The sequence below is a fragment of the Leptodactylus fuscus genome, chromosome 3 (assembly GCF_031893055.1).
Source record: "Leptodactylus fuscus isolate aLepFus1 chromosome 3, aLepFus1.hap2, whole genome shotgun sequence".
Lineage (NCBI taxonomy): Eukaryota > Metazoa > Chordata > Amphibia > Anura > Leptodactylidae > Leptodactylus > Leptodactylus fuscus.
In genome coordinates this window covers 10,898,561-10,911,554 of record NC_134267.1, presented here as the reverse complement: position 1 = coordinate 10,911,554, position 12,994 = coordinate 10,898,561, and the positions used below count along the sequence as shown (strand labels likewise).

General features: G+C 47.8%; 1 protein-coding gene across 1 annotated transcript in view; it reads right to left on the bottom strand.

Moving 5' to 3' along the window:
- THADA (THADA armadillo repeat containing) overlaps positions 1–11,134 on the bottom strand; it is a 399,509-nt gene extending 388,375 nt beyond the window's left edge. Inside the window, exons 1-7 of the mRNA XM_075267057.1 lie at positions 11,085–11,134; positions 6,964–7,056; positions 6,362–6,456; positions 4,357–4,487; positions 2,940–3,088; positions 1,010–1,042; positions 549–597 (exon numbers count right to left, since the gene is read on the bottom strand). Coding sequence (XP_075123158.1) covers positions 549–597; positions 1,010–1,042; positions 2,940–3,088; positions 4,357–4,487; positions 6,362–6,456; positions 6,964–7,039 — 533 coding nt within the window. The 5' untranslated portion in view covers positions 7,040–7,056; positions 11,085–11,134. The remainder of the gene's footprint in view (positions 1–548; positions 598–1,009; positions 1,043–2,939; positions 3,089–4,356; positions 4,488–6,361; positions 6,457–6,963; positions 7,057–11,084) is intronic.
- Positions 11,135–12,994: the final 1,860 nt, after the last annotated feature.

Sequence of the window (12,994 nt, the reverse complement as noted above, 5' to 3'; positions counted from 1 at the left end):
GGTAGGAGAAGAATAGCCTTTCTTAAGGATATTCCTGCGTGTTAGTCTTAAAAAAAAGAGTATCCGATGATAGGATCCCTTTAACTTCATGTGTATGTAGTGAATTGGGGATGCACTTGGATGGGGCCATGTAGTTGGTCAGGAGCACGACTGTTCAGTGGGATATCCCTTTAAACCACATTAGTAGCCTTTATCCGAACAAAAGTGATGAAGCTGTAGGTTACGTTCTGTCAAGTGCAGATACTGTTGTGCTATTGCTATGAATTTTGGTTACGGCTGACATTTACTGCCGTTCCCATCAAAGGGCAAAGTGTAAAAAAAAAATGCAGTGTTCTGGAGTAACAGGGATATCTGGACAGGGGCAAATCCTTTTGCCTCATACAGTAAAGATTGGGCACTATGACCCGGCAGATTTCTTCTCTTTGCATAAAATGTATAAAGTTTTATATAAAGGTTTATAGAAGATACGAGCGGTAACAATGTGTTCCCTTATAAGAGATCACAATAGGCTGGATAATGAGTAAAATAATATTATGTTTTGTACTCACTTGTTTTGACTCTGAAATGTATGCAGGACCTTTACCAGGAACCGAAGGACTGAAAACAGAAAGAAATATTCACAGATGAGCACGTCCTTGAATCAGAAGATACCGCAAAGGTGTCTCTCATTCACCCCGCAGATCATCCCATGTACCCTGCACCAGCTGACCCCTGTCGGAAATTCTGCCAGACAAGCTTAGTACCAATGTATAATGTAATATTAATGTGACCACAAAGAGGCGCATCTGAGAAGAAAAATAATTCTATCGAAAATTCACTTTTACACAAAATTAAGCAACAAATTACCGTCCATTCAGGACAGGAGTGCACAGAATCTGCAGAGAAATCTGAATGTGACCCACAGGAATTGACACGGTAATATCCTTGTCAAAAAAAAATTTGCCATGTGTATATTTCCTCTAATTTGGAGCCAATCTGACATAACAAAACCCATAAAAATGTGACTGACCTTCTGGAAGAAGACTGAAAACACAGCTGCTACCTGCAAGGAGAACATTTATTATGAGACCACAAAGTACTGACAGAGATAGTAGTCAAGTGTCAAAATCAAGGTGCCATCTATAGAATGAAAAAATATAATTAAGGGGGTCGTCTAGGACAGGGGTAGGCAACCTTTGGCACTCCAGTTGTAAAACTACAACTCCCAGCATGCACTTGCTCTGCTGTTCTTGGAACTCCCATGGAAGTGAATGGAGCATGCTGGGAGTTGTAGTTTCACAGCAGCTGGAGAGCCGAAGGTTCCTGATTCCTGGTCTAGGATAACATGTTTTTTGCAAAGAGGCTGGGGAAGCTGAAAAACAAAAACAAAAAAATACTCACCAGTCCCCAATGCTCTGGTGTCTCCCACCGCAGTCCAGTCCTGCTGGGGTCTTGTTTTTGCAGATGTCCCCACCATACGTCACCACTGAGCCTAATCAGCAGCCTAAGGAAAGGAACCGGGACGTCACAGGTGACATATGGCAGCAACATCCCAGTTCCTTTATTTAGACCAGTCATATGCATAGGGGACATCCTTCAAAACAAGACCCCAGAGTAGCGGTGAGCGACACCGAAGCACCAAGGACAGGAGAGTATGCATTTTTGTTTGTTTGTTTTTCACTTTCCCTAGAAAAACATGCAAAAACTGGGTTATCCTGGACAACCCCTTTAAAAGGTCCTTTTATTGTTTAATAAGGCTGATAAAGGAACCATAAACATAAAAAGCATCACTCACCTCATCCCTGGCCTACAATTCCATAGGCAGTGGCTTCAGTCTCCTGTATGCAAGTTACGCTAGGGTCACACTAGTCCTGCTGCAAGGAGGACTTTTCAGCCAATTTCAGTATAAAATCAGGGGACACCAGGCAGAAATCCAGCGGACTCCATTATAGTCTGTGGGGCCGCAGGTTTGCATGTGTAACCGCAGATTGGGTTACACACCATAGTGTGAACCTAGCATTACTGGTTGTCTAGTTACTATGAAATGATAGGACTTGCCTTACCCCCTGTAAAGCTTCCCCCCATGACCTCTGTAGTGGTGTAAAATTCTACCACACTGACAGGGATCTGCAACAGACAGACGCTTCCTATACTGTGTCTGCACTGAAAACATTCAGCATAGAACAGATAAAGGAACATCACGGAGATCCAAGATGGCAGGTTTGCATTTGCAGTTGCACCTGTGCTGAACACATTCAGGAGTCAGACCCCATCCAAGAACCCCGTGGATGCGATCCTATGTTTACACCACAACCATGAGCACAAGAGATATCTTTGTACATCTGTCTGTATGTGCCTGTACTGAGGCCTGTCTGTATGTGTGATTGCTCTGGCACCCACCTTCAATAGAAGGATGCGGGTGAAAAGTCCTACGTTCCTCCATATTCACACTCGATGGGACTGACCCAAATAGCTAAGCAAACTGCTCAGGTATTTCCACCAGTTCCATAGAGCGTGAATGGCTATGCAGGGTGCTTAGGGCTCGTTCACACGGGGCAAGAAGGGGCAGATTTTGGTGCTGAATCCTCTTCAAAATCCGCCCCCTCACAATAGAGGTCTATGCAGACCGCTAGCATTCTTTTTTTCCGCTAGCGGGAACAAACCGAAAAAAGAAATGAGCTGCCCTTTCTTCAGGCAGATTCCGCAGCTGACTCAGCCCCAGCGTCCGCCTCACGTCAGCACCCTCTGGACTAGCCCATTCATTTGGGCCCACTCCGGAGCGGGAAGCCGCGACAGTCGTGGCAGGCGCATTTTGGTCCTATTCTGACGCGGCTTCCTGCATCAAAATCAGGACCAAAATCCGCCATCCTGTCATACATTTACCAGTAAAAAATAAATATATAAAAAATAAAAATATTATACAATCAATATAAACTGTATAATACATTTATCGTCCTCACCTAGGCTGAAACTGTCCATACACGAAGCCAAACTGTCCAGCACTTTCCTGTAACTTCCTGCGTCTTCCACCGCAATCTCCTTTCTTAGGCAGGACGTAAATGCAGAGACTGTGTCGCTTTTGCACCCGTCCGGGACGCTGCTTAATGAGCTGCAAATGACCAGAAAGCACACCATTACTATAATCCATTCTTTTATTATATTTTAAGATACATTTTCCACAGTATAGGTGATAAATGTATAATCCCTAGGGGCCAGAGTAGTGGGCTCCCCAAATATCATGAGAAAGGGAGTCTCTTTGTAGGAATGGGGTGGTAGTGTCCATGTGTGCTCAATAGTCCATTCACTTCTACAGAATGAAGCGCTGTACTTGGCTGGCTCCATCAGCCCTATAGACAGTAATGACATATGCGCACTACAGCACCATCCACACAGGGAAATTTGGGACCCCATTCTTGTGATCAGAAAAGATCCCAGAGGCAGGAACTCCAATGATACATTTCTCACTTATCATGTGAATAGACGTTAAACAAAACATCTGTTATCTCTCTACAAGTCTGTATTGTGTGACCAGCGCTCTATTCACTACTGCGGGACAACCAGGACTGTAATTTACAGTAGAACCCCCATAGTAGTGAATGGAGTGCCAGTCATCACAGGGGCTCCATTCACAAGAGGAGGTCTAAGGGAAAGTTCACTTGGCGATTTTTGGTCCGGAACCTGAGGCTGTCTCAGGTTCCGGACCATAAGCCGGGTTGCCACGACTGAATGTCGATGCACTGCACAAGCATGCAGTCTTGCATTCCGCTCCAGATTAGGCCCAATGAATGGGCCTAGTCCAGAGGAGGGAGTGTCTTTAGGCTGAATCGTGAGGCGACTCGGCCTGAAGAATGAGCACCTCGCTCCTGAGCGGCTCCCATTGATTTCAATGGGAGCCGTCTGGTTGGTCAGAATTTTGAGGCGGATGCGGCTTCAAATTCCAGACCAAAAATCTCCGTGTGAACTTACTCTTAGGGGGACTTTTGGTGCACCCCATTATCCTGATCACTTGGGGACACGTCCGTCCGTTCGTCTGTCTGTCTCCCTCCCTCAGCCCACCAGAAAACCCTCTCCCGCGCATCCCCCCCCCCCCCCCCCAAAGCCCTCTCCTACGAAGTGTAGCCGAAGCAAGTGTTTGGCGCCAGTGGTCGGTAATTCTTGGCATTTAGCGGCATATCAAGTAGCCTATGTTTCCTTTCAGGTGACCATCTAGGTATGTGTGAAATGTCATCCAAATCCGTTCAGCCTTTTTGCCGTGATTGAGGAACAAACATCCACATTTATAATAGTAGGATTGTGGATAAAATTGCAGTCATGTGCAAGAGGCCTTAGAAGAAAGTCATAAACCATAAGCAGGTTGTAAAGCCTAATATATTTTACCTCGCCAACACCTTTTTCAGTGGATTCTTGGCGCTAGCTGTGAAGTACATTTCCGATAACACATCCATACAACAGCGGAGAACTCCTGTACCGGAGGAAGTGCCGGGAAGATTCTCCAAAAGTGCTGCAATCTTAAAAGAAAAACAATTATTAATAAAAAAAACTCCAGTACAGAGAAGGCTTGTCATCTCTGGCGAGCAGGACCTTCACTAATATTGTCTGATGTATTACTTCTTTGTCACTTGGGCGACTATGACCTAAATAAAAATTAATCGGGCATTTTACCTCGATTACGATTAATGGGGATTATTTAGGTCCTGCCCCCATTACAGTAGGATTAAGTGTTGGGCGAACTTCACAAGATTTGCGACGTTCATTCGGACTGAACCAAAACTGCTCTTATTATATTGTGGGGTCTCTTTAGAACCCAGAGTATAATAGGCAGAGGGTCAGGGGAGGGGAGGAAACCTAAAAAACAGTGTTACTTACCTCTGCTGCGCCCCGGCAGTACTCCCTGCTGTCTTTGGCACTTTGGGCTGATGTCAGGGATCGCAGGCTTCATCATTACGTGGTGTTGCGACACAAATGCGCAAGCGTAGTGATACCATATGACATCAGCCAAAAGCGCCGAAGACAACATGGGGAATCTAAAGAGACCCCATAGTACAGTAATAGCAGTTTTGGGTCAATCTAAACAAAACAGTGAATATTGAAATAACCAATATGAACAAAATCACGTCGGTTATCCAGGCTGACATTGGATTTCGGTTATTTTTCGATTCAACACCCAGTGCTACATTGTAATGTCAGATACAGTCTGTTCATGTCCCTGCTGATTTGTAAATTGCTGTGGTATATGTTGGTGCTATATCAATTAAATTATTATTCTATTCATGTCCTATCACAGGTAATGGCCGTATGAGTGGATCAGTGGTGAAAATCTAGAGGCACCACTCGAATAAAGATGCCGAGAAGCTTCTCTGGATACCATGATCTATCAAGGCCCAGTGTAAAAAATGAGGCCTGGGCTACACAGCGAGTCCTGTTGAGGAACCAGTTACCAAAACGTTCCCCTGCGGTTCTGCCATTAATGAAAGGAATTAGGTTACTAACCCTACCGTGCAATGACTGTGACTTCTAGTCATAAGAAAATCCAAAGTGCTCAATATTTTTGCATCTAGAAAATCACAGTCGCAACACAATCGAGGTCACAATGTGGCTCCATTCACTTACAATGGTGAAAGAGATACAGGGTGACACATTGATTTTTGGTCAAGCAAGGGGAGAGAAGCCAGAAATACTCCGTAGCCTTAGGTTTGGTTCACATCTGCTTTGGGACCCCCCCAAAGAATACCAAACGCAATTGCAAGCACTGTGCAGTAAAATCGCACGAACCCCATAGACTATAATAGGGTCCATATTCTTGGCGCAAGATCTCCGCACAGAACACGTGGACAGGAAAATACTTCACAATCTACTTTCCTGTCCGCATGATTCGTGTGGGCTGAGCACGGCAAGTATATGGACTCCATTATAGTCTATGGGGTCCGTGCGCTTTCACTGCACAGCGCTTGCAATTGCGTTTGGTATTCCGTTCGGGGGGTCCCATGCAGACTCCCCCGGACGGAATACCAACGCAGATGTGAACCAAGCATTAACGTAAAGGGGATGTGACTCTCAAAGTGTCGCTTTAGCCTCTTCATCATAGTATTGATCAACAAGAGTCCAGAGATGAGACTCCACTGATCAAACATTGATGGACTGTGGTCTCAAGTCCTGAAGAATCTTAGAAGGGTAAAATTTAATAGGGACATCAACGGAGCCCATTGACTGCAATGGAGTCCGCACTTTTTAAATAAAAGTGCAGGATGAAAAAAATTGTGCTTGCAGGACCTTTGCATCTGGTGACACCTCGATGAAATCTAATGCATACGTGCACCTTGCCTCAAACTGATTTTGTGCATACATGATCCTTCTGACTTGTAATGTCATTGTCACTTCTCACCTTCTTGATACAGTGGATTTGCTGAACTCCATCTTGAAGTCGCAGACATTGCAAGAGCAGAGAAGGCAAACCTTGTTCTGTCTCATCTGTAAAAGCTGCAAAATAGGATTCAGGATGAGCACCGAGCAAAAACCAAAGCAAAACAAAGGCCAAGAAAGAACTAATAGATGGCAGGGAACAAAAACATTTGTTTACAGTGAAAAATTTTGCAAACGGTCTAATTTACATTGTATTTCCACGGACAACATGAGTCTCCTACACACAGAGGATAAGTGTGCAATGCCAGGAATAGTAGGGAAGGCATCACTAAAATCCCAAGCGATCAAGAGAGCTGCGGCCCCATGATCCCCTGCCGGAATGGAACGGTGCTTGACCATATCACACTCTATGGGACTGTGCTCATCTTCATAGTCAGCACATAAGTCTGCAGGTCCCTATAATAAGCTTTGAGGCCTCAGTCCCATCGTGTGAGGTGACTATTTCTTTGTAATATGTCTTTTCTGTCTGTACTTGGACCCTACAAATTGTACAGCGCTGCGGAATATGCTGGCGCTATAGAAATAACATGCATTATTATTATTATACCTCCGCTGCATACTCACTTTTAAGATTTTGAATATTCGGACTGTCAAGCGCTAACACATCCACACTTATCTCTTTCTTCTTCTTTACAACCATCTTGTAATGTGATGATCCTTCAGGAAAGAGATAATGATCCATTAATATCATACAAGTCCAATATCATTCACCAAATTATAGGATAGACAAGGACTGTGGTCCTATAACAGCAGGCTGACGGGGTATACGGGGACTGTGGTCCTATAACACCAGGCTGACAGGGTATACGGGGACTGTGGTCCTATAACACCAGGCCGACAGGGTATACGGGGACTGTGGTCCTATAACAGCAGGCCGACAGGGTATACGGGGACTGTGGTCCTATAACACCAGGCTGACGGGGTATACGGGGACTGTGGTCCTATAACAGCAGGCTGACAGGGTATACGGGGACTGTGGTCCTATAACAGCAGGCTGACAGGGTATACGGGGACTGTGGTCCTATAACACCAGGCCGACAGGGTATACGGGGACCGTGGTCCTATAACAGCAGGCCGACAGGGTATACGGGGACTGTGGTCCTATAAAAGCAGGCTGACAGGGTATACGGGGACTGTGGTCCTATAACACCAGGCCGACAGGGTATACGGGGACTGTGGTCCTATAACAGCAGGCCGACAGGGTATACGGGGACTGTGGTCCTATAACACCAGGCTGACGGGGTATACGGGGACTGTGGTCCTATAACAGCAGGCTGACAGGGTATACGGGGACTGTGGTCCTATAACAGCAGGCTGACAGGGTATACGGGGACTGTGGTCCTATAACACCAGGCCGACAGGGTATACGGGGACCGTGGTCCTATAACAGCAGGCCGACAGGGTATACGGGGACTGTGGTCCTATAACAGCAGGCTGACAGGGTATACGGGGACTGTGGTCCTATAACACCAGGCCGACAGGGTATACGGGGACCGTGGTCCTATAACAGCAGGCCGACAGGGTATACGGGGACTGTGGTCCTATAACACCAGGCTGACGGGGTATACGGGGACTGTGGTCCTATAACAGCAGGCTGACAGGGTATACGGGGACTGTGGTCCTATAACAGCAGGCTGACAGGGTATACGGGGACTGTGGTCCTATAACACCAGGCTGACAGGGTATACGGGGACTGTGGTCCTATAACAGCAGGCTGACGGGGTATACGGGGACTGTGATCCTATAACACCAGGCTGACAGGGTATACGGGGACTGTGGTCCTATAACAGCAGGCTGACGGGGTATACGGGGACTGGGGTCCTATAACACCAGGCTGACAGAGTATATGGGGACTGTGGTCTTATAACACCAGACTGACAGGGTATACGGGGACTGTGGTCCTATAACACCAGGCTGACGGGGTATACGGGGACTGTGATCCTATAACACCAGGCTGACAGGGTATACGGGGACTGTGGTCCTATAACAGCAGGCTGACGGGGTATACGGGTACTGGGGTCCTATAACACCAGGCTGACAGAGTATATGGGGACTGTGGTCTTATAACACCAGACTGACAGGGTATACGGGGACTGTGATCCTATAACACCAGACTGACGGGGTATACGGGGACTGTGGTCCTATAACAGCAGGCTGACAGGGTATACGGGGACTGTGGTCCTATAACAGCAGGCTGACAGGGTATACGGGGACTGTGGTCCTATAACACCAGGCTGACAGGGTATACGGGGACTGTGGTCCTATAACACCAGGCTGACGGGGTATACGGGGACTGGGGTCCTATAACACCAGGCTGACGGGGTATACGGGGACTGTAGTCCTATAACACCAGGCTGACAGGGTATACGGGGACTGTGGTCCTATAACAGCAGGCTGACAGGGTATACGGGGACTGTAGTCCTATAACACCAGGCTGACAGGGTATACGGGGACTGTAGTCCTATAACACCAGGCTGACAGGGTATACGGGAACTGTGGTCCTATAACACCAAGCTGACAGGGTATACGGGGACTATGGTCCTATAACACCAGGCTGACGGGGTATACGGGGACTGTGGTCCTATAACACCAGGCTGACAGGGTATACGGGGACTGTGGTCCTATAACACCAGGCTGACAGGGTATATGGGGACTGTGGTCCTATAACACCAGGCTGACGGGGTATACGGGGACTGTTGTCCTATAACACCAGGCTGACAGGGTATACAGGGACTGTGGTCCTATAACAGCAGGCTATACGGGGACCGTGGTCCTATAACACCAGGCTGACGGGGTATACGGGGACTGTGGTACTATAACACCAGCCTGAGAGGGTATACGGGGACTGTGGTCCTATAACACCAGGCTGACAGGGTATACGGAGACTGAGGTCCTATAACAGCAGGCTGACAGGGTATACGGGGACTGTGGTCCTATAACAGCAAGCTGACAGGGTATACGGGGACTGTGGTCCTATAACACCAGGCTGACAGGGTATACGGGGACTGTGGTCCTATAACACCAGGCTGACGGGGTATACGGGGACTGTGGTCCTATAACACCAGGCTGACAGGGTATACGGGGACTTTGGTCCTATAACACCAGGCTGACACGGTATACGGGGACTGTGGTCCTATAACAGCAAGCTGACAGGGTATACGGGGACTGTGGTCCTATAACACCAGACTGACAGGGTATACGGGGACTGTGGTCCTATAACAGCAGGCTGACAGGGTATACGGGGACTGTGGTCCTATAACAGCAGGCTGACAGGGTATACGGGGACTGTGGTCCTATAACACCAGGCTGACGGGGTATACGGGGACTGTGGTCCTATAACACCAGACTGACAGGGTATACGGGGACTGTGGTCCTATAACACCAGGCTGACGGGGTATACGGGGACTGTGGTCCTATAACACCAGACTGACAGGGTATACGGGGACTGTGGTCCTATAACAGCAGGCTGACAGGGTATACGGGGACTGTGGTCCTATAACAGCAGGCTGACAGGGTATACGGGGACTGTAGTCCTATAACACCAGGCTGACAGGGTATACGGGAACTGTGGTCCTATAACACCAAGCTGACAGGGTATACGGGGACTGTGGTCCTATAACACCAGGCTGACAGGGTATACGGGGACTGTGGTCCTATAACACCAGGCATATAGGGTATACGGGGACTGTGGTCCTATAACACCAGGCTGACACGGTATACGGGGACTGTGGTCCTATAACACCAGGCTGACGGGGTATACGGGGACTGTGGTCCTATAACAGCAGTCTGACAGGGTATACGGGGACTGTGGCCCTATAACAGCAAGCTGCCAGGGTATACGGGGACTATGGTCCTATAACCCCAGGCTGAGAGGGTATACGGGGACTGTGGTCCTATAACACCAGGCTGACGGGGTATACGGGGACTGTGGTCCTATAACACCAGGCTGACGGGGTATACGGGGACTGTGGTCCTATAACAGCAGTCTGACAGGGTATACGGGGACTGTGGCCCTATAACAGCAAGCTGCCAGGGTATACGGGGACTATGGTCCTATAACCCCAGGCTGAGAGGGTATACGGGGACTGTGGTCCTATAACACCAGGCTGACGGGGTATACGGGGACTGTGGTCCTATAACACCAGGCTGACGGGGTATACGGGGACTGTGGTCCTATAACAGCAGGCTGACAGGGTATACGGGGACTGTGGTCCTATAACACCAGACTGACAGGGTATACGGGGACTGTGGTCCTATAACACCAGGCTGACGGGGTATACGGGGACTGTGGTCCTATAACAGCAGGCTGACAGGGTATACGGGGACTGTGGTCCTATAACAGCAGTCTGACAGGGTATACGGGGACTGTGGCCCTATAACAGCAAGCTGCCAGGGTATACGGGGACTATGGTCCTATAACCCCAGGCTGAGAGGGTATACGGGGACTGTGGTCCTATAACACCAGGCTGACAGGATATATGGGGACTGTGGTCCTATAACACCAGGCTGACGGGGTATACGGGGACTGTGGTCCTATAACCCCAGGCTGACTTGCTTTGAGCTGCAGTACATGGCAGTCTATGGCCGCACCAGCTTTATACATTACACTATCAGTAATAACAGAGCACAGGAGACACAGACATGGCCGCATGCGTACAGAGGACTCACATATACAGCTGCATTACCTCAGTATAACAGGCTCCTCTACCATGTGTAGGAAGTGAAGAGCCGGCCCTGCTACGTCATTACTTCCCGGCTACACTAACCATCCACCGATAGAGGGAAAAATGTACACAAGCTACTGTGGCGGCCATTTTGTTGAAGCTCAATTCCAAATCAAAGTCAATGAGTAACGTCATCAGAATAGCTTCAGCAACGAGGACGAGGTAATACATAGGACGGCGGTATTTTTAACTTATGCTCCTGTGTCTGACAGATTATTAGAGCAGAAGCAATAGATGATATAGTTTGACTACCATTGCTTCTGTAGGGTTATATTATAGGCATCTAAATTATATTATAAGGGTTTTTCCTAAGTAGTTGCATCAAACATAAAAAGTAAAAGCGGGGTAGTCACATATCGCCTGGTCCTCCAAATGGGATCAAGTCCCCCGTGCCCCCCGTGCAGGCTCTGGGATAGTTAAGCATTGCATTCATGTCTTTCCCAGTAATAATTTCAATATTAGATTTTATTTTTTCTTATACCGACCATCTGCAATGATATCAGGGGCGCAACCGCTGCTATGGGGCCGTTATCTGAGGATTTATTTTAATTTTTAAATCAAAAAATTGTTCGTTACTTTCTGTCGTAATGGAGACCATATACTGTATGGGGTCGAGTAGGAGGGACAGTATATTTTATAGGGGACGGCAGTGCTTAAATTGGTCTGGAACGTGTCAGGACTCAGTTCTGGCATAATTACAAATTGTCTTTCAGCGTTCCGGTATAGAGAAATCAAAGCCTCAATAATCGAATGTGTCTGCAGGCTTCACACACTTTCAATTATTGAGACTTTGATTTCTGAAGCGGAATGGGGAACGTAAAAATCACTGTTACTTACCTCTCCTGGCTCCAGAAGGCTTCAGACCTACTTGGTGACGTCCCAGACGTTACGTGGGCCAAGGCTTACGTCCTTATGCGTCACGACGCAAGCCCAGCTCAAGTGACATCTCTTTCATCATTGAAGATGGCCGTTATCACCCAGGAGTGTGTTGGAGCCAAGAGAGGTAAGTAACAGGTTTTTTTTTATGTTTGTATCCTCCCCTGGTTCTCCGATTATTATACTCTGGGGTCTGAAAAGATCACAGAGTATAATAATTATTTATGGGTGTCCACAGTGGGACATAATACTTTGTGCAGGGGCCACTATGGGGTATAATACTGTGTGCAGGGGCCACTATGGGGTATAATACTGTGTGCAGGGGCCACTATGGGGTATAATACTGTGTGCAGGGGCCACTATGGGGGATAATACTGTGTGCAGGGGCCACTATGGGGCATAATACTGTGTGCAGGGGCCACTATGGGGAATAATACTGTGTACTGGGGCCACTATGGGGCATAATAGTGTATGTGCGGGGGAGGAAGGGGGTGTTAATTGTTCCAGAGTTCCCCTTATTTTGAACTACAAGAGCAAGAGCGGCCTCCCAAAAATGGCCGCCGGCCGGCATGCGCAGTTGGCTCTACTAATGTCTCACTGGCAGAGCCAACTGCGCAGGCGTCGGAGGTGACGCAGGAGGAAGACAACAGAGAAGGGGAGGATCCAGCAGAAGATAGAGGCGTCGCAGGATCGTGTTCTTGAGCAGCAGTGAGAATGCCCCCATCGCATTTTCAGCTCTGGGGCAGCCCCCATCGCTGCCAGAGAACTAATTTGCATACCGGTAAAAACCGGTATTTCTAAGGAACGGAGCGGCGGAGATCACATCTAAAGGTAAGAGACGAATAGCCTTTCTAAAGGCTATTCTGACGTCTTATCCACAAAAAATGAGGTTTTAATGGTAGAATCCCTTTAAGTGAAAGCATCAGCAGCTGTGCTGCGGAAAGAACACCACTGTTAGACTAAAGCCCTACATTGCGGAAACGCAGCTTTTTTGT